Genomic DNA, 25,013 nt, shown 5'->3' on the forward strand with positions numbered 1-25,013 from the left:
GAGAGTCCCCCTGCCCCCCACCTATCGACGCCCATGGTCGTATAAAGCATTATGATAGGAACAATGAAAGTGTTGACATGGGGCCGAGTTGACTTGGGGCCGAGTTGACTGAGGTCGAGTTGACTTGGGGCCGGGTTGGTTCATGGGCCGAGTTGCATGGTTAAGGGCCGAGTCGGTATGGCCCAAGTCGGTTAAGGGCTGAGTTGACTTGAAGCCATCTGCAGTATAGTAGGCCTACACTCTCTACTTACCTATGTATATTTTCTTACTTAGAAGAAACTCCATTCCAAAATTCAATATTTCAGAAGATGTTTTTGCGACGACGTGTCTAAACAGTTGCGGTAGTTCACATACACGCTTGTTTCTACCGTAATTTAGATATTATGAGACAGGTGCACAACTCAGGCATCTAAATGAAAATTGCTGCAAAGGACAGGCCTTACCAGGCTAAACCTACAAATTATTAGTTCAGTGCTCACGCCTTATTAGGCCCAAAAAATAATTATTACCGTAGTTTATCACCCCGGCCTATCAAAGAATAAAAATTGATGAGGGAGGGAGTTTTTTTTTTTTTTTTTTTGCTTTTGCTAACCCCGTCCCCATTTTACCGATGTTCACAAGTAAATCAATGGTTAGGGACACATATATAAAAAGTCATAAGAATGGAATCAAATTTATATTTAAAAAATATATTTTTGATGTACCAGTAAACATATTTGCAAGAAATCCTGAGCTTTTCAAGTGAAAAAAGATAGAAAAACGACCGTTTGAAATAAAAATATATGTTGATAGAAAACTAATAATTTTTTGTATGTGGCTTTAGCGTGCAGTCCCGAATTGGTCTAGCACAACTAAATGAATGAATGAATGAATGAATGAATAAATAAATAAATAAATGCCTGCCTCGAATAAACACCTCCCTCGAATAAACTCCCCATCAAAAACCATTCTCAACAATAAAGCCTCAGGGCGTTTATTCGACGAAATCGTCCGGTACCAAAATAATAATTGCCTATCCATATAACGTTATTTTGATTGTCAATTTCTAATATTGTGGTTAAAAACCCCCCCAAAAAACTCCCAACGCGAACATATGGATTTTTTTATGCCGGGACCCTGACATAGGCTCTAGTCAGCCCATTGATCGGGTGTATAATTGTAGATTATTATTATTTATTTATTTATTTTATTTAAGTATACATATTATTATCTTAATTAAAATTTATGCACTTATTATAAATATGCTTATATAGACATTTTATCTGACAGGCCTATTTATTGAAAGTTTTTGCTGATAGCTAAATTAAGTTAGGATTTACAGAATAACACAAAACCAATCATTAAACTGAAATAAGCAGTTATTTATTATACGAATAAACAGAGATCGCATCGTACTTGGCATTGCAAGGCTTCTAAATTCTCAAGTTCGCAATTCTGGAATTTGCCTCTTTAAATAGACATGTAATAGATAGTTTATTTTTTTCCCCGATAAATCATGTAATTTTCTTTCTTCTTTGAGAGTTGAAAAGAACAATTTCCAATATGGATGAATAAATAAATGTCTATATATCTATGCCCTTACTTTTCGCTGGCTCCACCAGTTCGTACAGGCGCAGTCACGGTAAAAGAGTGCTCCGTCACGAACGTTATACTGTTTTTAATGTTTCACTGCTTTTGATTGAATTTTGGCAAACTGGGTTTCGGCGAAATAGGATTTCGGCAAAGTGGACTAGGCAATCTGGGATTCGGCAAAACAAACTGGATTTCGACAATATGTATACGGATATTTCGATAGCTTCTGCTATCTTCATTAACGTTAAAGTGAGAAAATTTCGGAGATCTTACACAATATATTGTAATATAGTAAATAATAATAATAATAATAATAAATTAATGTTTATATAGCGCAGAATGCTGCAATTCTCTATGCGCTTTGCATTAAAAGTAAAAGCCGGATCAGAATAAAAGAAAAAAATGAGCGAAAATCTTTGTGTAATTAAATCAACAATCGGAAATCTTGAATAACAGGTTAATTTTATGATAATTTTTCCCTCCTTTTTTGTTGTTAAAATGAGAAAGACTGAGTGTGAATTCAATGTAAGATCAGTGTAGGTAGCTTGGTAAATGAAGATTACGTAAATACAGTAACAAGTGTACAAACACAGGTATATATATATAAAACATCATTTTATCTTCTTGTATTTCAACTTAAAATCAATAAGAATGTGGCTCCGTACTAAATCTCATAATTATATTAATAATAATGCTGCCATCAAAATAACAACAATTTAATGCTAAAGTATTTATAATATGTTTTGTTAATTCATCAGTGGCGGATTCAAGGGGGTCCCAGCCAGCCCACCCCCTCTCAATTGTTGAAAAAGTTTTTAAAAAATGGAGATATAAAGAAAATTATATTTAAATTTTAAGTCTGAAAGTGCAATTTCTGGCCATCTAGATGTGCCATAATCACTAATTTTATTACCTCATCCAGTGGTGGCTTTTAGACCACAATAATAGGGATTAGCAATCAAAACGACGTTATTTGGACAGGCAAATTAATTTTTTTTTTATATTCTTAGGTCCGACGACCAATTCGTTAGTCCGACGACAGGGGGTCCAGGCCTGTCCCCCCGCTGGCGCTACCACTGCCTCAGCCCTAAACATGGTGGTGCCGATGTGGTATAGATCCTCCATCTGTGAAAGTACCCCCTCTATTTTGAATTCCTGGATCTACCACTGTTCATCCATTTACCATTTTAACAGAGGGTTAACAACTTAACACTGCAAATCATTTGGGATCCTCACACTATTCAATGAAGGCAACAAGAAGGCTACGAAAATAGGCCTCAATACAATACAGACTTCTGTATGCGCTATGAAATTTAAACCAGAAAATACAGTTGAATTTACCAACATTTGTGTATTTTCTTTGTTTTAAAAACATGAATTCAGATTCTATACTTACACATTAGAGAAATGTCACATTTTACAAAACGTTGGCACATTCAATGTACTTTTTGGTTTAACATAAAAAGAACAATTTCATAATACTAAATATACTGTAAACTAAAAATGTTCAAATAATTATATCATTTAATAATATAGTAATAATATTAACTAATACTACTGTAAAACCTCAAATAGAAGCCCAATGGGTTTAATCTTGAGAAGAAACCAACATCTTTAGTTTGTAAATTAGCCTTGAAAACAAGCCCATCTCGAAAAGAACCCGTAGCATGGGCTTTTTTTTTTCTGAGATAGTACAGTATATGCACTGTACAGTACATGAATTTCAGAGTAACAAAATAAATTAAAAACATGCCTGGTTTATACAGTATTTTAGGTGATTTAATACTGGTTAATACACTCCATGATACAGATTGATGTTACAGTTGCCCTATTTAATGTTTTATAATAGAAATTTATAAAATTCACAGCATTCATTTTGAAAAGAAGCCTCTATTTTTACTTTGCAAAAGTAGCCTCGAAAAGAAGCCCATCTCGAAGGAAAGTCCATCCTGAAAGGAATCCCACCTCGAATAGAAGTCCATCCAAAGTTTGCAAAAAAAGAAGCCCAGGGCTTCAATTTAAGGTTTTACGGTATATTAGTTGCTTATATTAAGCAGTGGTGTATCTAGGGGGTGCACACGCTCCCAAAAATACTTGAAACCCCCAGTTTCCCCTCACATAAAAATCCCACTCAAGTAGTTAAGTCACCTCATATCACCTTATTTTGTGAGCTAGCATCTCCTCACCTAACCATCGACCCCCCACCACTTCATCAACGAGGACCCTCACACCCAATCAGCCGTCCATTTTAAGATTTCCAGATACGTCACTGGTTAGCTAACTACTTACTAGCTTTCAATTGAAAAATAAAACAAGAACATCTTATTGGTTAACAGATCATAAATACATATGTAATAACCCTCCTGTACTCTTTGCAAATACCACTTACTTGTAGAATTCCTAATTTAAAACCAAGTAAAAGTATACACACTGCTATGTTTTGTTCCACTATCAGCTTATGTTTGTCTGGCAACGAAGCTGACAGTACATAGCAGAGTACGTACACTTTTACTTGGTTTTTAATCTAAAGAAATCTACAACTTACATTAAAAACCTAATGAAATTATCCGAAGCCCGTTGGCTGTTTAAAATGATTTTTGTAGTAGAAAGTCAGTATATCAGTAAAAAATTTAATTGTTTTGAACTATATCTCATTGAAATTTTGTGGGGTTTCCCCAATTCTATCTAAATACAAATATTTTCAAATTAGCTATTTAATGTTTTAACTGAGAGATGTTTTTCCAGGATTTATCATAACAGTAGGTTAACATTAGGTTATTAGTCAGGTAAAATGTGTAAAACAAAACACTGGTAGCTGCACTTTATTGAATAACTTTTAAATTATTTAATACACAATCTTTTACCAACAGTCTAGCTTCATCAGGAGCAATCAAAATGCAGTTAATTAATTCAGAGGGGTTTGGTGAAGCAGTTGTGGTTCTGTTTCTCAACCTTGAGGTTGGAGGTTCAATCCCTCGCTGTGCATTTCCCTTGTGTTCTGATTACAGCTGCAACGTTGTGGAATTCACCCTAGGGAGCTGGGTATGTGTTCAATGCCGGGACAGATGACTGGCAATAAATAATTATAAAGTGCTACTTGCATTTTACACAGATATTATAACACGAAGCATATAAATAACTTTAAACTAATAAAGATGGTTGGATACAAAAAACAATTTTTAAATATATAATACATGCAGACACTAAGCGTGTTTGTTCTTCATTCTGTTCAGTTGCACTCGTAACGAATGAGAACGATTCAACAGCCGCTGCGTTCTCTCAGATGCTACAAGTGGCAAACGCTTACTTGACTTGTACAGACTCTGAAAAACAGTAAAAGAAAAGATTTCATAATTAAATAATGTTTTATGTAATATATTTATCATCAAATGTGTAATTGTGAGAGAATAGTTGAGTCGGCTAACCACTGAACCATGGGGATCTCTAGGTCCCCAGTTCAATTCCTATTTCTGCTCTCCTTGTGAACGCTGTAAACTCTTTGGAAAAGAGGAAGGGATTGTCTGCTGGTGTACTGCCCAATCACCACCAGAAGGACCTCACTCAACTTGCATGGGTTATCCTTGGTGTGTGTCACAACGAAGAAATCCAATCCAATAATAAAATGTTATTTCTGGCTAATTAGCACACCCGCCGCCACGAATAAAATGGAAATTTCAGAAAAACACAAAACTTTTCTTCATTTTTATAATGCCCGAATGCCCGTTGCTGCCTTAAAAACTCCAAAAATAAGATATGTAAAATTCTTCCTAATATATAAATTTATAGCATTTAACCATCACATTATTGCACTGTTTACATTCACCAATAAAGCTTTATTTTTATTTTCTCCTCCACCTGGATATTTTTCCACCCTCCTCTGACAATCTTTAAAATAGTAAGTTTGCAAAACACGGTATAAAAAAAGTTTTGCCTAATCAATATAACACTTTAATTAGGTATTCCTTTTCCCTCTTCTTCTGATTTATTTCTGGCAGCTGCCTTCTAATTTCTCTCCATTTCATTTCTTTACAATAATTTTCTGGGAAGTGCAATTGGAATACAGTTTTATTGCTCTTTGTACATTTATTGGAATTTTGTGTTCAGTATTCATAAGCTAAATGTTCAAGCTAGTTCTCATTATGACACTGAAATGTGTTTTTTAACACTTTTAAAAGCTATTTATCTAGAAATCAAATTAGATCAAAAATAGCTCAAAAAAACAGGTTCCAAAACTGATAAGCAAAACTATGCCAGATTATCATATCGTCCATTTCCTTGTTTCTGTTCACATCAAAAATAAGTGGCACGTAGTATTTTAGAGCCAGTGTGAGTTGGGAACTGCAAACACTGATGGCTTCAAATAGATAAGGCTAACAAACATGACAAGAATATTGGAAACAAATTTAATGAAAATAATTGGAGCATAGAAGTAGATAAAAGATGGAGAAATTAGAGATATCTGTTTGATAACTGGGGCAAAGCGAATTCTATTTTACAAGTTGAAGAGAACATTGGATGCAGAATGTTTTAACATTATATGGACAATGTAGGTCTACAAGCAATAATAAAGCAGTAGTTGAAAGTCGGAATTTTGAATGAAGACAGTGTTAAGTTAAAGAAACTAAAAACAGGCACTATAACCAGCAGGCAATACAGTGTAAAACAGTTTGGAAGCAGGAAATACACTGAGAAAGTGACAACGTTTAAGTAAAAAAAACAGCAGACAGGCAGACAGCATAGTGAGGTGGCAACACATTTTAGAATTTTGAAAACAGAAGACAGGGTCAGCAGATGACACAGTATACAGAAATTTGAAAGCCGAAAATAGGCTTAGTAGACGACACAGTATACAGAAGTTTGAAAGCAGAAAATACGGTTAGAAGACACCATAGTGTAAGAGAAAGAAGCTTTGATAGCAGACAATACAATTAGGAAGCAACACAGTGTCAACATTTGAAAAGCAGCATAGTGCAGTTAGCAGACACTGAAGTGTAAGTGGAATAAATTTATAAAAGCAGGTTTATATAGTGTACTGCAAACAGAGTGTATGAAATTTTGATAGCAGGCAATATAGTTTAGTAACAAGTACTGTAAATGAAATAAACATGACTCGTCTCAAGATCAATTTCCTTTTTGTCATTCTATTAACGATGCAAATAGTTCTAACAACATCGACTAATAGTTGCAAAGAGATAGGCTTGAATATCTCCATGAACATAGAACTTGAAACCAATGGATTAACAAAATGGGAAAAATGCGACGAATCAAATGAAAGCGGTGTCTTCACCTGCCCCCCCAAAAATATATCCATCAGCATTTGCAGTGATGAAAATCTAATAATATTTACGCAGCAAAGCTTCATTCTTATGATTTGCTTAGCAATCCCGGGTTTATTGGCAGTAGTTCTCATTCCTTTTACGCTTGTCTCAAAATATTTCTATCGAAAAGGAAATAAATCTGAGATTCCGCAATTGAGTTTGAAAACTACAACGTATCGAAGACATGACACAGAACCCACTGATCTGGAATGCGCAGGAGAGGAAAGCCCACAGCACCGATTATCCATGGTTGCAAACATCCTGAAGGAGCCAGACAATTCAAGTGATGCAAAAGAAGAAAGCAATATTACAGAAACAGATAAGCGAGTTCAAAGTTGGCAGAACAAAGAAGAGGTACACTTAGTAGCTCAGTCAATTGGTGAACAGGTCATTGTAGATGACTTTACCAAATTTAACTTTGCACAATTAGAAGGCGAAAACTGCTCACTCAATGAAAACAGCAACCAAGATGATTATTCATCTATTCCTGCTAACTCAGACTGTTCATTGGACGATGAGAACTATGAAATGATCCCAGAATATGAGAATTTTAATCCTGGGGAATTGTCGAGCAGCACAAGTTACAATAGTATTGAAAGTCTTGCAAACATTTACGAGACTCCAAAAAACAATGTGCGACCAGTGCAAATGGTGCAAGCAGGGACAGTGTGCACCATGCCAGAAAGACTGCCATGTGATTTTGGAACATTTCGAAAGCTTAACACTCCTAACCACAATCAATTTCAGAAAAGCAGTTTTGTGGGTGAATGTAAACGGACAATGTCACTTAACCAACTCCAATCGTACCCTGTCAAGGAAAACCAAATGAATCCATTATTACCGTCTCCTCCTCCACTGCCAAATAAGCACAGCATATTACAAAACAAAGCCGGATGCAGATTGGGAAGATCTTACACAAACGTGAGCGAAATGCGTTTACTGCACTCACAATTTTGTGTTGCAAGCCCTCATGGATATGTTGAGAAATTCAGGAAACAGGATGAAACTTACGAAAATTGCAGGAAGGAAACTGATGGACAATGGAAAATCAAGGATAGGCCACCGGCTACATTCCCGAAGCCAAAGACCAAGACACAGACAAGTTTAACCTTGCCCTCCAAATTTAAAGAACATAATTTTGACAGATACAGCAACACGGGTGATTACTAAGATTGCAGCTCCATTGCAACACCACTCTTTGTATAATAATAACAATAACAATAACTAGCATATACCAGTGCTTTGCACGGTGTTGAATGAGTGGGGAAAGGTGGCAATGTATATTGTTGAATGTTACGGGAAGTTGAGGAGGCAATTGTTGTGTATGTTATGGTTACCATGTCATTATTTGTCTAAGAGGATGTCTTTGTAGTTAAGGTTTTGAGTGTGTTTCAATAGTCCTTGTGAGGAATTATTGTACAGTTTGATCATGGGTGGATCCAGAATTCTTCAAACGGGGAGAAGGGAGGGGAAAAAGGCTGAGCTTATATCTTGTGCCCAGTTGTATCTTAATTTTTACCTGATCGAATTCTAAAACATGCTGATGTTTTGCGCCATAAGCCTACAGTAATATCCAGTATTAAATGCAATGGGTACTCCGAAGTGGTACGGGAACATCCTGCTCTTTATTTTGTTGACGTGAGAAGCATGCACTGCGTGGTGATGTAATGAAGCTGTGAAACATAGACTGGTTCTCTTAAGAAATTTTAGACTTTTTCTTTTAATATTAATAATAATAATAATCATCATGTGCAACTATACATATCAATTGTTTAGGCTGTTTTGACCATGTAACAAAAAACAATTTTAATACTGTGCGCGTGTACGAAAGGCAAAAATGAACAGATTGAGCGTGCTGCACTGTGCAATGGTTGGACGATTTCATTATCCAAAAAGGGTATATAAAAATGCACTTTATTAAACAATCAATTATTCGTGAAATAAAAATACATTCCCAATCTATTCATAACACTGTAAAAATAAGGTAAGTTCATTATCAAGCATATTCATTTATTAATTTTAACAAGTCTTTGATACAGTATGTACCATATTTTCATCAGTTCAGGAAATGGAACATGCCCAGACCCCTGGGCTGGCTGTGAGCTCAGTCATATTTTCTTTTTGAAAGCCTTTGAAAGAATGCAAAAATGATGGAAGAAAATTTATCCAATGAGATTATTTTTAATATATAACTGAAGAAAATTGCCTTTCTGTTTTCCACTTTAACCTAAGCAAATGGGTTGGTGTATGCAAAGTTATGACATTGTAAATAAACGACTCCTCATAAGCCAGCTCAAATCCCGCTGAAAACACAATAATGTTTCAATGACTTGAAGTTTCCGTACATTTTCTGGCATATTATCTGCTTACAAGACATTACTTGGAACTATCGTACTCAAAATTAACTATAAGCTGCATTATATAGTATTTTATATTGTAATGTTTGTATGCAAGCAACAAACCTTCTGAACAGGATTAATAAACTTTTTATGTTACCTTATCTTAATAGTATAGGCTTGGAACTCATATTCTGTGAATGTAAAGTTATTTTTATCTCAATGGTAAGAATGCTTTATATAGATCTGTAATTCTAGAATAGATTGTCACTAAAGTTTGATCTTACTTCCTTGTTTTGATTTCAATATTATAACAATATAAGCTATTTTTTTCAAATGCAAATAAACTTATAAACAAACTAATCTAAAAATAAGTTTGGTTTCATATTTGCCTAAGTTGTATTTATAATATATGGAAAGTTAAAACAAGGAAATTAAACAGCACATCTCTGCACGCTAACATGATGCAAAAGTCATGCCCTTTGACTTATAAAATAAAATAATAAAAAAGAAATTTTATTTATGATGAGCATGTTACCTCATTGCCAACAGTTCCCTCTTTCAGAATCTGAGGTCGAAGGGCATCTTTGAGGTCAATGTTTGTTGCCATTGGTAACATAGATGGCCGGCTATTTTCCCATCCAGCTAGGCAATGCTGATTAATGAAAGTGTATAAATTTGGTCAAAAAATTATAAAAATATATAGCAACTTTAACTCTTTGAACCCGGAAAAACAGCCGCGCGCTTATGCTGCAATAACCTGAAAGGCCGGTATACCGGCTTTGCGGGTCAGTTGACCTTATTCGGGGTAATCACCTGACCAGTATGAGTAATATGACGTAATTTTGTGACATCATCATTCCCAAGTTGTTCTGACAGCTCATAGGTGTGGATTTTTTAAAAAAAACATATTTATATTGAATAATTTGACAATGAATGCCAACGATGCTTTACGATTGATACTTGATGACTCCCAAGAAAATATTGATGATGACGATTATACAGGAAGCAATTGGAAAGTGAGAGTGAGGTAAACAGTGTAGTTTCTAGCCCTAGGCCTTCAGATCAAGATAGTGCTAGTGCCGGTGGTAGAGATGATAATTTTGCCATCGGGTTGGTGGATGGCTATGGTAGTGGGCCTAGCAATAGTAGCAACACCGTGGAAGAGGTGGTGGTGATGATTGTAATAAAAAAAAGCATATTTTGTCCAAATAACTCAGGGTGAGTGTGCCGCAAGATGTAAATAATGCAGGGTTCAAAGGGTTAAAATGAACATTAATTCTAGTATATTGACCCATGTTCATCAGTGTATTTTTTAAACAATACACCATAAGCCACTATTTGAAATTCATTTATGTTTCATTGTCTTAAAAACATAAAATCAAATAAAAACCAATTAATTTAAGAATGTCACTAGACCTCACCTGTGAAAGTCCTAATGCATCAGTTGCATCGAAACTGCGCCTTCTGTGAGGGCGCAATTTATAAGGTGAACGAAGTGTTGACCGAGGAATACTGACCCTATATAAAAAAGAAAAAAGTAGACAATAGACTAAAATGAGGGCGCTATTGGTTGGAGACAAGTGGATCATGATTATTACCACACTGGAGGCAAAGAGTACAGACTTGCAAGAGGTTCGACTGCCCTGATTTTGTATGCATACAATGAAACGTTGAAAAAAGTACTACCACACGATGGGGGGGGGAATCTTATTAGAATTTGAATAAAGTTTGAAACTTGAAACTCTTTTGAAGGACGCCCTCTAGTACTTTTGAGATAGGTAGTACTTCTTGAGATAGAACTGTGTTCCAACAAAACCCCTCGAGTCATACCTCTATACTCTTTGACTGAGGTGATCTGTATTGATGGCAGAAGCATAAAGGAAGGAGGAAAGTATGGCAAGCACCCCAAGTAACCAGGGCCCCTAGGTTAAAAAAAGGATGATAACAAATGTTATTCATTTTGAACAATCTACAATCAATCAATTACAATCTATTAAATCAGACATAGTAAATGTCCGAAAATCCCTCCCCCACCCAGACCCTCCTCTCCATTGGGGCCTGCCAGCTACATCAGCTGCAAAATAATTGTTTGCTGTAAAATAAATTTAACTCTACCCCAGAGCCTCACAAAAAAGTCTTAGAGCAACAATTAATGCTCCATACGGTAAGCTATGTAACATCAATAAAAAGGTAGTACAGTAAATTAAAGTACTTCTGGTACCTTATGTAAGAAGGGGATCCTCTCCTAACTTGAGCAGTTCGAGATTCATGGCATATTGGGCAAGTACTCTCTCCTTCCTGGTTGCTGTGGACCGGTACGACGAAGAGGCGATTGTTGAGAGTAAAATTGTGTAGACCTGGAAAGATCCAATATAGAGAGCAGCTTAGCTCAGTCGGCTAATCTGGTGGTAGCCACTGTGTGTGCGCTGAACCGTGGAGATCTCTAGGTCCCCGGTTCAATTCCTATCGCTGCCTCTCCTTGTCGTTCACTACCGCTTTTGAGGCGACTGAAAATAAATTTACGTCACATCCAAAATTTTGGCTGTAGACATGCTAGACCGGCGTGGTAGACAAATCGCGGGTGAAGCCGCACGTCTCTCTTGATAGCTTTTAATTTTTAATGTGGCTTAGCTATTTTATTCTGCCCTTGTTGGACTTCGTTTGCATTTCAATTTTTATTTCTTTTAAATAATAATAGCTGGTTGCTTGTAAATAATATGCAATTTAGGGAAAAATCCCTACAATATATTATATGGCAATATGAGTAATTTTATATTTATATTTTTGAATAAAAATGAATGAATGAATGAATGAATGAAAACGATTTCTGATCATTAACGATTTTCCAACGGTCCCCACCTGACATTGGGTGATGACGCCAATGTTCCAAATTCTGTGCGAAGACAGTCAGCTTGGGGCCCAAGATCCCGATTTATTCACTCCTCTAGGTGAAACTGTTTGTACCTTTTTTTTAGGTCCTGAAACATTGTTTAGATTTACTGCGCCGTCATCGGCGAGAGGCCTGGCACAAAAGAATATCTATCTGCGATTTTCTCGTGTATTTTTGTTCTGTGATTTCTTGTCTTCCACTAATATTCTAATCCTGCCCAAATCTCTATAAGTAACTGATTTCTTCCTCAGTCTACCAGGCCCGAGGGCCAGATACAGTTGAAGTTGACATGGATATTTAGGAATACCTAAATGAAAAATAACATACAACAGCCAAAACGTTCTTAACAGCGAATATTCACGCAAACAAGCTAACTATTTGGCCATGGAAAGATGCTTGTATCTGATTGGCTGTCACACAAAAGTGGTCACAGCTCACTGGCAATTAACTTGCAAGCGGCTGTTCACATGGATCGAGAGCAAACTGCATCAAGAGTCGATCGAGAGCGGCTTGTCGTGGGTCACCCACGACAAAAAGCGCACTTGATTGGTTGTTCATACGAAGGCCCGGCTCGCGAGCCGGTCGTCAGCTTGCGAGCGAGCTGATCGTCCGTTTGCGAGCGAGCTAAGACATGTGAAGGCGGTATTAATAAACAGCATAGAGATGTTTGATTAATTATGATAAGAAAAATGATTTAGACGATATTGATAAGGATCATGAACGATAATTATGATGTGATGACAATACCGTAAAGATAATTGATTAATATCATGACATTTAAGACAATGATTATGATCAGGGCTGGAAAAAGTGTGTGATCGTAGGACCAGCAGTCGGAGGCAGCATGAATGTCCCAGAGGCATTTTGGGGGGGAAAAAATTCAAAAAATAGACTGTTGGGCTATAGAGTGTACAGACAACATTTGGTGATGGAGGCATTTCATCAAGATATTTTCATGGTTGAAGGCACAAGCATTTTTTTTCCAGGCCTGATTATGATAATGAAGCATGATGAAAGATGATATTGTTAAAAACCAAGATAAATATGATCATGAGAATGATAGGATGATGGCAAATATAATTAGAAAATGCTTAAAACAAGTTAGATATTTAAAATGAAAGAAGGTTTGCATTATTATATGTGTATAAACAGTAATAAGATTTACAAGTATGGAGAATCCTTACATTGATGTGTGTCAGTGGGATGTGTGATGGTTGATCTTGGCAGCCCAGTAATCATCGTGGAAGACTTGTTCAAACTATAAAGAATAAACTAATACAATTATATCAAGCAATAGTGGGAAGCAGACATAATATCTGTGATATACTGAATATCTGTAATACCGCCCTCTATTGAGGTGCTGTACAGGACAAAGTCCCATTGATCAATTTTCTAAGTAATTTATAAGATATATTAAAATAGCACCTTCAATTATGAGGTAAGGACTTTTAACCCCTGCTGTGAATTTTGCTAAGTGTCTTTAGGTCAGGCAGTCTTTCTCCTCCCAGGGGTATTATTGGGTACCTGGTAGGATGTTGTGGCATTGCATGCATGCATTGGTCTATTGGTTGTGCACATTATGTATTGTTTGTAGGATGACTACAGTAGTATAATTCCTAGGGAGCAGACAAAATTGCATTTTGTACCCATTTTCCTATTTTAGATCCAGTGAGCAGGGGATAAAACAGGCCTAACGGTGCATTGCCTCTTACAACATTGTGCTGCTTGAGAAGTACTCCCTCTAAGAAAAAAATGCTTTATGAACGAGTTTCACAAATTGTATCTACTTGCGAGTCATTTTGTTACTTGTTGATATTTTTTGTTCATGCATTTTCTTTACCTTTCATCAGTTTGTCTGTAGACGCAGTCCTCCTTATTCACTCTACGGAAGTCTTTCAACTCATCAAAAAAAGCATCTGACCTCTCTGAAATGGTGTCTTCTGCATCAAGCAAACCAGCTATCCAATCATAGCCTAGCAATGGTTGGACTCTTCCACTTCGGTCAAGATGTGATTGGTCTAATGTTGTGTCATGCTATCACCTTATCAAAGAATAAAAACTGATGAGGGAGGGAGGTTTTTTTTTTTTTTGCTAATCACTCCCAAATTTTACCGATGTTTACAAGTAAATCAATGGTTAGGGACACATATATAAAAAGTCATAAGAATGGAATCAAATTTATATTTAAAAATTATGTTTATGTTGTACCAGTAAACATATATCAAGAAATCCTGAGCTTTTCAAGTGAAAAAATATGGAAAAATTACCGTTTGAAATAAAAATATATGTTGATTGAAAAAAAAAAAAAAAATCAGAATTTTCTCAAAAGTGATGAGGGAGGGGGTGATAAACTAATATTTTTTTTTTATGGGGCCCAACAGAGATTACCTACTAGGCCTATATAAACATGAAAATATTTATTAGGCCTAGCTAGTCGCCTATCGCATCAGCCTGCATGATGGCATTCCATTTTAATGTGTTCCATTAATCACGGCCGAAACGGTTTGCGGTCGATCGTCAACCGACCTTAAGCTAGGCAGGCCATGGCTAGGCCTAGCCTAGCTCTCAGACTTAGCCTAGATCTACCGTTGGACCACCATCACTGGTCTATACATTGTGTATCCTCTTCACTCTCTTAAATATTCTTAGCTATAGTAAAGTAGTGAGGCAAAGCCAAAGGCTAATTAAACTTACTTATTTTATTTTTTGACCATGTTTACTTTCGTTGTCAGTCGTCGATGCATGCATTGCGTGTGTATTCAAATTTTGCTGACCTCTATCTAGGTCATGTAAACAAAAGGGAGGATTGGCGTATCGACGAGAGATCGGTGCATTATATTTATAGGTAAGCATAGTTGTTTGTGTGCAATTTATTCTATTTAATACAATATATATAAACCAAAGTTGTGTGGAAAATTAATTTAGATAGTATTTCATTAACAATAGGCTAATTAAATATATGCAATAAATAGATACTAATATTGCATATGGATATTCATTTAATCAAATGTTTGGATGTCTTTATTCTTTACCCGTTCTTCATTGTACACGCAAACCAAAGTGAGGATGATGTTGGATTATTAATTTTGAGAGTTTGTTGTTCAATTAAAAAGGGTGTGTGTAATTAAGCATACGATTTCAGTTAGTATCAGATTTGCATTTACTTTATAACAATTACCCTACAATATTATTCCATTGGAAACACTTAAACTGCTCTCGTTACGTCGTCTTCAAGAAGGTTAATCTCTTTAAATTTTATCTAGGCCTAGCCTAGGCCTACTATAGGCCTCATACACTACGTACGATAGCCAAGCTCTAAATTTTACTTTTTAGGCTACAGGAGTCGCAGTCTAGCACTAGTAAAGTGTTCTGATGCGCCGTGGTACCGGTGAACCGGCCAGTTACTCTAGGCCTCCTGCTCAAACTGACAGAGACGTGTCTGAAAACAACCAGAGAAAAGGTATGCATTTCGTGAACAATTCTCGGACACGTCCCAAGACTAGACCTCGTCCAAAATCCAATGATAAAAACCTTTTAGTTAATGTTCTTCGATGGAAGCTACTTCGGTGCCTGATCTTATTGATAGTTGTGTTTTGTATATTGTATGGCATTTTCGTATATACTGGACCCACCACTGGGAAAGACATTCATGGACATGATCGTTACCTGCCCAATGAAGCCATTAGCTTTGTACATGGAGATCATATGGATGTTATTCACATAGAGCATCGTGGAGGGCAAGTGGGTAACCAAGCCAAGTTACCACAGGCTCCTGGGTTCGTACCACCTCAAAATCAAGAGCAATTTGTCGGTAAGGGTTTACCACAGTCAAATAATTTGGGCCAGAATCAACCAAAACATGACATCCAACAACCACCTGGTGATGTTGCAAACCAGGGACAGAACTTGCTGCAGCAACCACCTAACGTGCCCCTAGTCCTGCCAGACAGCACAGGAACTGGTGAGTTCCCGTACCACGTCATTCAAAGTCTGACCAACACCGATAAAAGACCGCACTTGAAGACTCGCTTTGAGGAGTGCATGATATCAATACTGGACAAGTCCTCTGTCAATCTTCATTTCTTCTTTGTTGTGGATAAGCCAAGTAAAGAGGCAATTATGAATATTATGCAAGACATAACAAATAAGAGAATTGCTATTTCCAAATTTCAGGTAATTGTATTTTATTATTACTAGTGTGCTTTATTTTTACGAACTTTTATAATTAAAATATTATTTTGCCTTAAGTTTGACAAGAGCATGTGACCTGTCTAAACATATTTACCAACCTGAAAGATTTGAAATGCGTGACTACATCAGTTGACGGGGGTTGATACATTTTTAAAACGGAGTGTTTGTCAACACTCCAATACTGGGTACATAAACAAAAATATTTTTAATAAAGCCACATACTATTTCAGTTCCAAAGTACAGTATGTTTAATTCGAGCTCCTGAACTATGTACACATACATTTCATTACTCAATTAAATGAAATGAATAGGCATAGTGATCAATTTTTAGTAACACAAGTGACTTAAGTACAGTATTCACGTACATACATCACATCATGACCATATTATAGGCACATCATATACGGGCACACTTGATGGTCTGGACAGAGCTTTATAGGTAGTCACAGGAGGTTTACATTTTTAACAGCCGACTGAGACTACAGTAAAGCAGTTTAGCTTAGTCGGCTAAACTGATGTTTGACTGTAGCCACCATGTGTGCACTGAACCATGGAGATCTTTGAATTGAATGCCCAACTACCAATAACGATGACATAATATCGACTGATTAGTAATAAAAGCTTCCCACATAAAATACCGGTAACTTATGTTTCGTGATTTAATTTTATCTTTTTTTACAGTTTAACTTTCTGGATGTTGATGAGCTTGCAAAAGAGCTTGCACCGATGGTATTGATGCTGCAGGAGCATGTCAGTGGAGGACATCCCTACTACGGTGATGCCATATTCTTTCTGTCAATTGCCATCCACCAGCATGTCATGCCAGAATATGTCCATCGTCTTATCATGCTTGACACAGACCTCATATTCAAGAGTGACATTAAACGGTTGTTTGACCACTTTGACCTCTTCAAATCCAACAACATCATGGGAATCGCCCACGAACAGCAGCCAGTATATCGTCACATGTTCTCATTGTACCGATCGCAGAACCGTGGAACACTTGTTGGCGATCCACCTCCAAATGGTTTGACTGGTTTCAACAGTGGTGTCCTACTTTTAGATTTGGATCGTATGCGTCGAAACACACTGTACCATTCGTACTTAGATGGGCCAACTACCAAGAAGTTGACAGAGAAATATCATTTTAAAGGCCACCTGGGAGACCAAGATTTCTTCACACTGCTTAGCCTTGATCATCCAGACTTTTTTCATGTGTTGCCTTGTAGTTGGAACAGGCAACTTTGTGTCTGGTGGCGTGATAAAGGCTACGCAGATGTGTTTGATCAGTATTTCAGTTGTCCTGGTAAAATTGATATTTATCATGGCAACTGCAACACTCCCATTCCTAAAATGCCTTAGTTAGAGTAATGCAACAGTCGACTGCAAATAGTACAGTAGTCAGTACAAGTATAATTTCATAGTTAAAAAAAAAATACCCAGCCAATTACTAAATTTATTACTATTAAAATACAGAAATCTATATTACCTTTAATGTAGTTTGATGGCAATTTACAACATTCCAATTAAACACCATTCCTAATCTAGAGGAGAATATGACATTTGTTTTGCAATGTACATTTCAATACTATTATTATGTAGCATATTTGTTTGAGAGTGTTGCAAGTTCTACTTATTGCTGCACATCACAGCATAGTGTGTTTTAATGTATGAGCGCATGGACTACACCATGTTCTTCTGGACTGTAGCCTCAAAAAGGTTGAATTATAAACAAAATAAGAGTATACAGTAGTCTTAATAAATTTTGAGGGTGTGGGAGGGGGGGGGGAGGGTTCTCAGCAGCATCTTTTAAATTTGTTAGGTATACATTTATTTTGTGTGTTATCTGTATACCCATGGAGGGTCCTTTATGGTATACCTTGTAGGTTATCTTGCCACCAGGGCAGATCCACTGTCCCTGGGTAGGGACACTGTACCACAGTTATTTAGTAATATTGAGGCTGCTAGTAAAAAATAATTTCAATAATTAGTGATGGCATTTTACTATATTGTAACTTTTAGGAATACATAATGAAATAATGTAAAATTATTTAAAAAATATGCACAAAAGATAAGCTATTATTGACCATAATTATTTTATTTGTTTTAATGCTATTCAGTAATATGATATTCAGAGGGGTCACTGTTTGATATTTTTAATTATGTATGCAACTTTTTGTTGTTAAAATTTGAATTCTAATTTTCAAGTAATAAAATGAAATGTTGTTTTAATATTTTTTTATCTTGCATTATAAAAATAGAGTAAGAGCAGTACAGTACTGTGTTTTGTGACAAGTAATTGCCGTATTTCCTCTGGTTTAAGCCCAACCCCCTTGAACCAGGGGTCCTAAGTTGGAAGCAGTTACTTCCAGGAGATCTGTGTAAATGAGCTTTCTTAGCTCATCCAATTATATTTTGCTGCTCTTGGTGATATCCATCGTCACTGACTTCCGTGAGACAAATAATAATAAAGGGGGCAATACAGTAGTAAAAGAATGCAGACGTAATTAATTTGTTGAAGATCGATTATTTTCTGGGACATTCTTGCTTGGTTGCGGGAGGCCGTCTATAATTCCCGGAGATTTGCGACCCCTAGTTGAACATAACATTGGTGGTGGTCTTATACGCGGGGAGCCCCCTGTTTGAACAAATGGCGATTTATTAGCACTGCATGATATTTTTTTTTGAGTACTGTATGTGGAAGTCATCAAATCACTTTTGGCTGAGGAAAGGCTGGTACATTTAAGCTTGCCTAAGTTGACTTTGCCCAACTAATATTTTCTAAGTCAATTTTATTTTACATGCCAAATTGCTGTGTTTTCCAGTTACAATGTGCAAGTCAAATTTTATCTAAGTCGAACAATTTTTCAATGACATTTAGGATTCGTCTTAGGCAAGTTCAACTGTACATAAAATTGGGTATAGGGTCTTGTATCAGAGGAACTAAGGTAATTAAATTTCAGTTAAATTTTTTTTTAATAGTTGGCATAAATAATATAATAAGCATAGTGTCATTTTTGAACTACTGTATTTGGAGGCTACCACTAGCATTATTTTTAGATACGTTGGTGATGGTAATTTAACAATAGTATTCATGTTTTATTCATTTTTTCTCTTAATCACACCAAGCCAGATATTATTTTGCTCATTGTTTCAGAAATTAATGTGAACCAATAGATTCCCTATGTTACTGGTATTTATTTATTTTTTGAGAATCCTAATACATTTAAATAGCTGGTGAAGGTAAATTTTTATACTATTTATAAGTAAATATATTTTTAGAAATACAAGAATGCTAGGTGTGTGTATATTAATAATATGCTGAATATATTTTGTACATATACTGTACTACTGAAAACATAATAAATTGATCACAAACATAATCTTTTGACTGTTTTATTTTGAATTATTGTAAATATACAGTATCCTCAACCGGTGTTTGTGTGCAAACAACATAAAATTTGTATTTTCTAAATATAGCAGGGGTTCCATGATGTAAGAAGCCACTTCACAGGAAGATGTGATTCAACAAATGTTTTCTTATATTTTGCTGCAAATGGTGATAGCTATGTCCAGCAACAATTGATAATATATTAGTAAAAACATGCAATTATCATGAACTTGCAGGTGGGTTAAACTCCAGAATATTTTTGCAGATGTCCCAAGTCTCCCAGAACTCACGGGGGTCTCCCGGAAATTGGGACGGCCTCCCGCACTCCTGCATGCAAGCAAGAATATTCCGGAAATTAACCCATCTCCGCAAATACATAATTTTGCATTTTTTCACCGTTACCAATTTTCTCACAAAATTCATTGTCGATGGGTATCACTATGGAGCAGCATAAAATTAAATGTGTTAGGAAGGCTTATTAACCAGATTAGTGGCGGATTCAAGTACAGGGGGCTGTCGGATGGCCTGGGCTCCCTAAATATTTCACAATTAGGCAAAAAAAAAAAAAGGCGTAGAAAGAAAATCATATTCAACTTATTCTGTAAAATAAATGTTAATTCCTTGATTTTGGAAATTAGCATAACTGGCTAAGGTAACACACTGCACAAATGCAATGTAGCCAAAAGCACTAAATTGTAATTGTCTGTCTAACACATTTATATTTAAGATTTCTTTTCAATTGCTGTATTCAGAGAATTATTTTGCAGTCATTCAAAAAACAAAATATATGCCCTGCTGAGGTACACATTCATTCTTATGCTCTCTCCACACTATCATATTGTATGTGAAAAATTTGTGTGATGTGCCCATATATGGTCATGATGTCATATTACACCCAAATATGGGCATATCACATTTATTTTTCAAATAAAATTTGATAGTGTTGAGCATAACTTCAAAGGTTCGAAGTTGCTATTGGAAACAGCATCAATTACAATGGCATAGTCAAATTGAATATGGCACCAAATCGCATCTGGTTTCAAATGACTTAGAATGACAATGAGTAAGACTTTTGCGGAGTCTTCATCTGTAGCTATCCCTCATAAAATTTAGGTAATTTGTCACCATATATTTTTCGTCTTTCTACGCCGTCTTTTGAAATGCAAGCTAGACGAACAACACCTCCGCTTGATCCATCCCTGAACATTGCAAGCGCCAGTGCTATGAAGAAAAAAGACACAGATTTAACTGATAGTAGATAGAAATATTATTTGTACACTCCTCTTGCACTAGCTCATTACAAATTTCATTAGAGCTGCCAATTACAGGATAGAAATGATGCTCTGTAAACCCAGTTTCCTTTTGATCAGTGGCAGCACCAAAAAAGGTGGGGGGGGGGTGAGGGGGGGGGGGGGGGGGTAGGGAGTGCATTTTGCCCATTGGACAGGCCTGGACCCCCCTGTCGTCCAATGCCACGACAAGGTTGCTGGATGAAAATTTAAACAATTATAATTTGCCTATCCAAATAATATTATTTTGATTGACAATTGTGGTCTACAAGCACAATCGGGACCATACTAAGCCCTAAACAATTTGTAACTATTCAAATACTCAAAGGCAGTAGAAAAAGATACTGAATTCATAATGATCGACAACAACTCACCATTGCTAACAAAAGTGATGCACTCCTCCTTCGTCATATTTTCCTTGTATGTGGCATCAACATGACCATAGATGTAAGTACTACCTGAACCACCAATGCTGAATGGCTGGCGTACCATCATACCACCCAATGGTATAGTATACACCTGCAGAGATCAATCAAACAATAAAAATAAAAATGACAAAGCATAGCAACAATTGTGTTCATATCGATTTACAAAATATTACACTCGGGCGAGTACTAAATGTTAAACAGAGTTCCTGGGATATTCCTACCAAAGCCAGTGTTGTATCACGTCAGTGGATTTTAGAATTGATGCATAGACACAGTGAAAATATGCATGACACCACGTTAAAAGATAACCTATGTTATTCAGGCAACTAAACAATATTTGTAAAAAATGAAGTGTCACAGAAAAGGTAATGTAATTAGTATTTGAATGTGCTAAGATTTCTGGGAAAAAATATACTTAAATGCAATTGTTGCAAAATCATTCCCCCTGAGTAATAATTTTGCATTATATTTATAGAAAAAAAAAAAAAACGAGATCAAATATTTAAGAATACCTGGCCACCGTTTTCTTCATCCCATCCCGCAACAATGATGCCGGCCAGTAGCTGTTCTCGGTAATCAAAGCAAAGATTTTTAAAAAGGGTTGCGGCAGTCTTCACCAGGGGGGCAGTACCCAAGTCAATACTGTAATAGCACATAAATGCATATTAACAGAATATCAATGGAACATAAATAAATAGTAACAGAATATCAATAGATATAGTAATAAAAATAATGTACAGTATTAGTTAAAACCATACATTTATTTTATGTAACTGAAAATTAAACAAGACCAACAAATACATTTAATTTATTCTAACATAAGAATAAAAATTAAAAAAAACATTAGACATCTTCAAATTTAATAACTTAATCATAAGAATGAATACCATGATTAAAGTAGATATATAAGGTACATGAAATGATTAGATACACTAGAAAGCTATGAAAACCACGGTTTGAATGCGGAGGCGCCAAAATGACTGCTTTGGTAGTTGCGACGTAGTAACATGGGATATCACATGATTTTTTAACTTCATCAATGCAGAACTCTATTTGAACATAGGAACATTTAACACAATTTACAGATGAACAATGAAGAATTACACCCCTTTCCAACTCCCATTCTCACCTGTGAAAATCAAGATGGTAGGCTGCAATATCTGCCACAGCTTGAGTGTCTGCAGCTGACCCTGACCTACAACAGTAGATTCGATCATGCACCTTCGTCAACTTGTCTGTTACTCTGTTTGCAACGTATGCTCTATAAAAATGTAATGGAATACAATTTGTTAGTTACCATTTCCAGCTGAGGATAAATGTCTGATATTCAGTGCATAGCATACCCTTTGGAAAAGATGGTGCTGAATTGTTTGTGCTCAATCAATGGACATTTCTGAGATGCAAATCAAACATAACTACTGTACGATGTATCTTACTCTGTTATACAATCAAATGTTATATTTTAGGAAGCGAGTTCTCAACTCAAACCAGACGTACCCTGTTGTAGTTCTGGAATCAGCACCAATTACTACACCATCTGCATATTCTACAGCCATAATAGACGTCTGAAATACAAACAAGCATACACATTTTAGTGTTGGCGCATAGGCATAGGCCTATTTAAAAACAACAGAATGCAAATTTATTTTAAATTTATTTATCTTGTGCATCAACATTCGGAAGAGACGTTTAACAAGTCATTGATTGGTCCCAGGTGCAGAATGGCTCATGGGCATAGAATGCAGTATTCTTTGGAAAAATGTAGGGAAACCCTCTCCGGCCCAGTGTAGCCTCCACCGGGCAACATGCTGTACTTTACTCCTTCACTACCCTCGTGCGTGTCCCCTCCCTACCTAGGCCTACTTCACGTAGGATTGACTCTTAACCTAGCCTCTACACCTCCTATTAATTTATGATAGCTTAGCTTTAGGCCTGGGGCCTCTAGACTCAGGCTAGTATTACTACTAGGGCCTAGGTAGGCCCACAGGCTAGGACAGGGCTAGGCTCTAGGCCTAGACACACGGTAGGTCTAGCGTAGGCCATAGAGAGCCTCCCTAGCTAGGCCGCCTAGCCTAGGTAGAGTAGCGGCAAGGCTTCGTTTCGTACGAAAATCTTTTGCTCTTTAATACCAATTTACAACAAAATTACATAGGTACTTACCCCTGTTGACTCTGCGACTCCATACCAATCTGGTTTAGACCTAGACATGAACTCCATGTTTATAAGATAAAAACTAAAGAGACCTTTCTGTCAGCAAAGTGACTTGCAACAAATCTTTTAAGACGATTACTGAAAATGTGATCGATTTTGTGGAATTATAGCGGTCCAACGCGGTATTCTCATTAAGAGCGAGAGCTCCGTCCAATAATTTCATTCTATCTTTGAGTTGGATAGATATGATGATCATAGGTTGATACTTGCATACTAATTTTAATAATAATGATAATAATAATAATAATAATACAGTAATAGAATTTATAAAGCGTCAATTAAACGACCGAGGTGCATTATCAAAGGCGCTGTTCATGTTAATGATGAAAAAGGTGAGTTTTAAGTAATTTTTAAAATGAAGCAACAGAATGTCTGAACAGTTTTTAATGTGTGCAGGAGTGAATTCACAATATGAAAACTACAATACAGTATTTACAAAAGCTTTTTAGTTCCTATTTTTCATGCAATTTTTATTTTTTACACTGATCTATTCGTAAACTCTCCATTTTAGATTTTTATGAATTGTATAAATTATGTATCATTTTCTTGTTGACTTACATTTTACACTGATCTTTTGTAAGCTCTTCATTTCAACCATGTGTTTTGAGTATTTTTACACCAATTAAACAAAACAAAATAAATTCATTTGCTGAGTTTAGATTTTTTCTTTTGCTATATTTACATACAACTTCATTATTTTTATTGTTTTTATTATTAATTTTATATATTTTAATGGGGAAAATGTTCAATTAACAGTGGCAATTTCTATTTAAAATTATTTTTATATTTTCAGTGGCAATTTTTTATTTCTGTTATTCATTTTTACAATTTTTCTTATTCCTTTATTGTCATCGTAATTGTTTTCCTATATTTCCAGAGGTTTTCCATCTCCTTTTACAAATTTTATTGTTTAGGTGTTTGAAATGTATTTTTTATATCTACATTTCTTTTTTTATATTTTAATTGCAAGAAGCGAGCCATTGTAGAGGTGTTTGCCACATGTTGGCTTGTCTCCGCCACTTTCTGTATTTTTTTTAGGTGAGAAGTTTATTAAATAAAAAAATAAACGAATTGTATATACTGTTTTCTTGCAGACTTACATGACTTATTTTTTACACTGATCTTTTTTTTGTAAACTTTTCAGGTATGAGGGTCTGCTCTTATTAACGAAAGAAAAGAGTTACAATGTGAATTAAAATTTATATACCTTCTGTGAGAAATGAAAAAAAAAAAAAAATCCTTCAGATGTAATTAAAACATTAAATAGTTCATTATTAGAGATCAATTTGGGTGTAATTATTATGACATCAGCATTCCCATATGGGCTTTTCACACAAAATTGTCTCATGAAAAGTCTAATACTGCGTAACAGACAAGCTTTATA

General features: G+C 35.8%; 3 protein-coding genes across 5 annotated transcripts; 1 reads left to right on the forward strand and 2 right to left on the reverse strand.

The window, feature by feature from the left end:
- Positions 1–3,503: 3,503 nt before the first annotated feature.
- LOC117101885 (migration and invasion-inhibitory protein-like) lies at positions 3,504–14,863 on the reverse strand. The gene is made up of 7 exons (XM_033242001.1): positions 14,840–14,863; positions 13,960–14,153; positions 13,304–13,377; positions 11,451–11,586; positions 10,651–10,747; positions 9,765–9,881; positions 3,504–4,895 (listed from the first exon to the last, which is right to left on the reverse strand). Exons 1-7 carry the CDS (start codon positions 14,861–14,863, stop codon positions 4,776–4,778), a joined length of 762 nt encoding a protein of 253 aa, XP_033097892.1. The 3' UTR covers positions 3,504–4,775.
- Positions 14,864–15,151: 288 nt separating this feature from the next.
- LOC117101815 (xyloside xylosyltransferase 1-like) lies at positions 15,152–17,857 on the forward strand. 3 transcript variants are annotated; one of them, XM_033241901.1, is made up of 3 exons: positions 15,152–15,260; positions 15,453–16,292; positions 16,992–17,857. In XM_033241901.1, the coding sequence occupies exons 2-3, from the start codon at positions 15,492–15,494 to the stop codon at positions 17,670–17,672; spliced, it is 1,482 nt and encodes a 493-aa protein (XP_033097792.1). In that variant the 5' UTR covers positions 15,152–15,260; positions 15,453–15,491; the 3' UTR covers positions 17,673–17,857. The 3 variants fall into 3 exon arrangements, with proteins under 3 accessions (XP_033097792.1, XP_033097791.1, XP_033097794.1); XM_033241903.1 differs by having other exon boundaries at positions 15,159–15,233; XM_033241900.1 differs by having other exon boundaries at positions 15,155–16,292.
- A 1,420-nt stretch (positions 17,858–19,277) lies between these two features.
- Positions 19,278–23,724, reverse strand: LOC117101816 (proteasome subunit beta type-6-like). Its single transcript, XM_033241904.1, has 6 exons — positions 23,579–23,724; positions 22,916–22,983; positions 22,548–22,679; positions 21,931–22,060; positions 21,365–21,509; positions 19,278–20,922 (listed from the first exon to the last, which is right to left on the reverse strand). Exons 1-6 carry the CDS (start codon positions 23,633–23,635, stop codon positions 20,795–20,797), a joined length of 660 nt encoding a protein of 219 aa, XP_033097795.1. The 5' UTR covers positions 23,636–23,724; the 3' UTR covers positions 19,278–20,794.
- Between the last annotated feature and the right edge of the window lie 1,289 nt (positions 23,725–25,013).

The sequence above is a fragment of the Anneissia japonica genome, unplaced genomic scaffold (genome assembly GCF_011630105.1).
Source record: "Anneissia japonica isolate Jap-2015-1 unplaced genomic scaffold, ASM1163010v1 scaffold4988_len2956909_cov206, whole genome shotgun sequence".
NCBI classification, from domain to species: Eukaryota; Metazoa; Echinodermata; class Crinoidea; order Comatulida; family Comatulidae; genus Anneissia; species Anneissia japonica.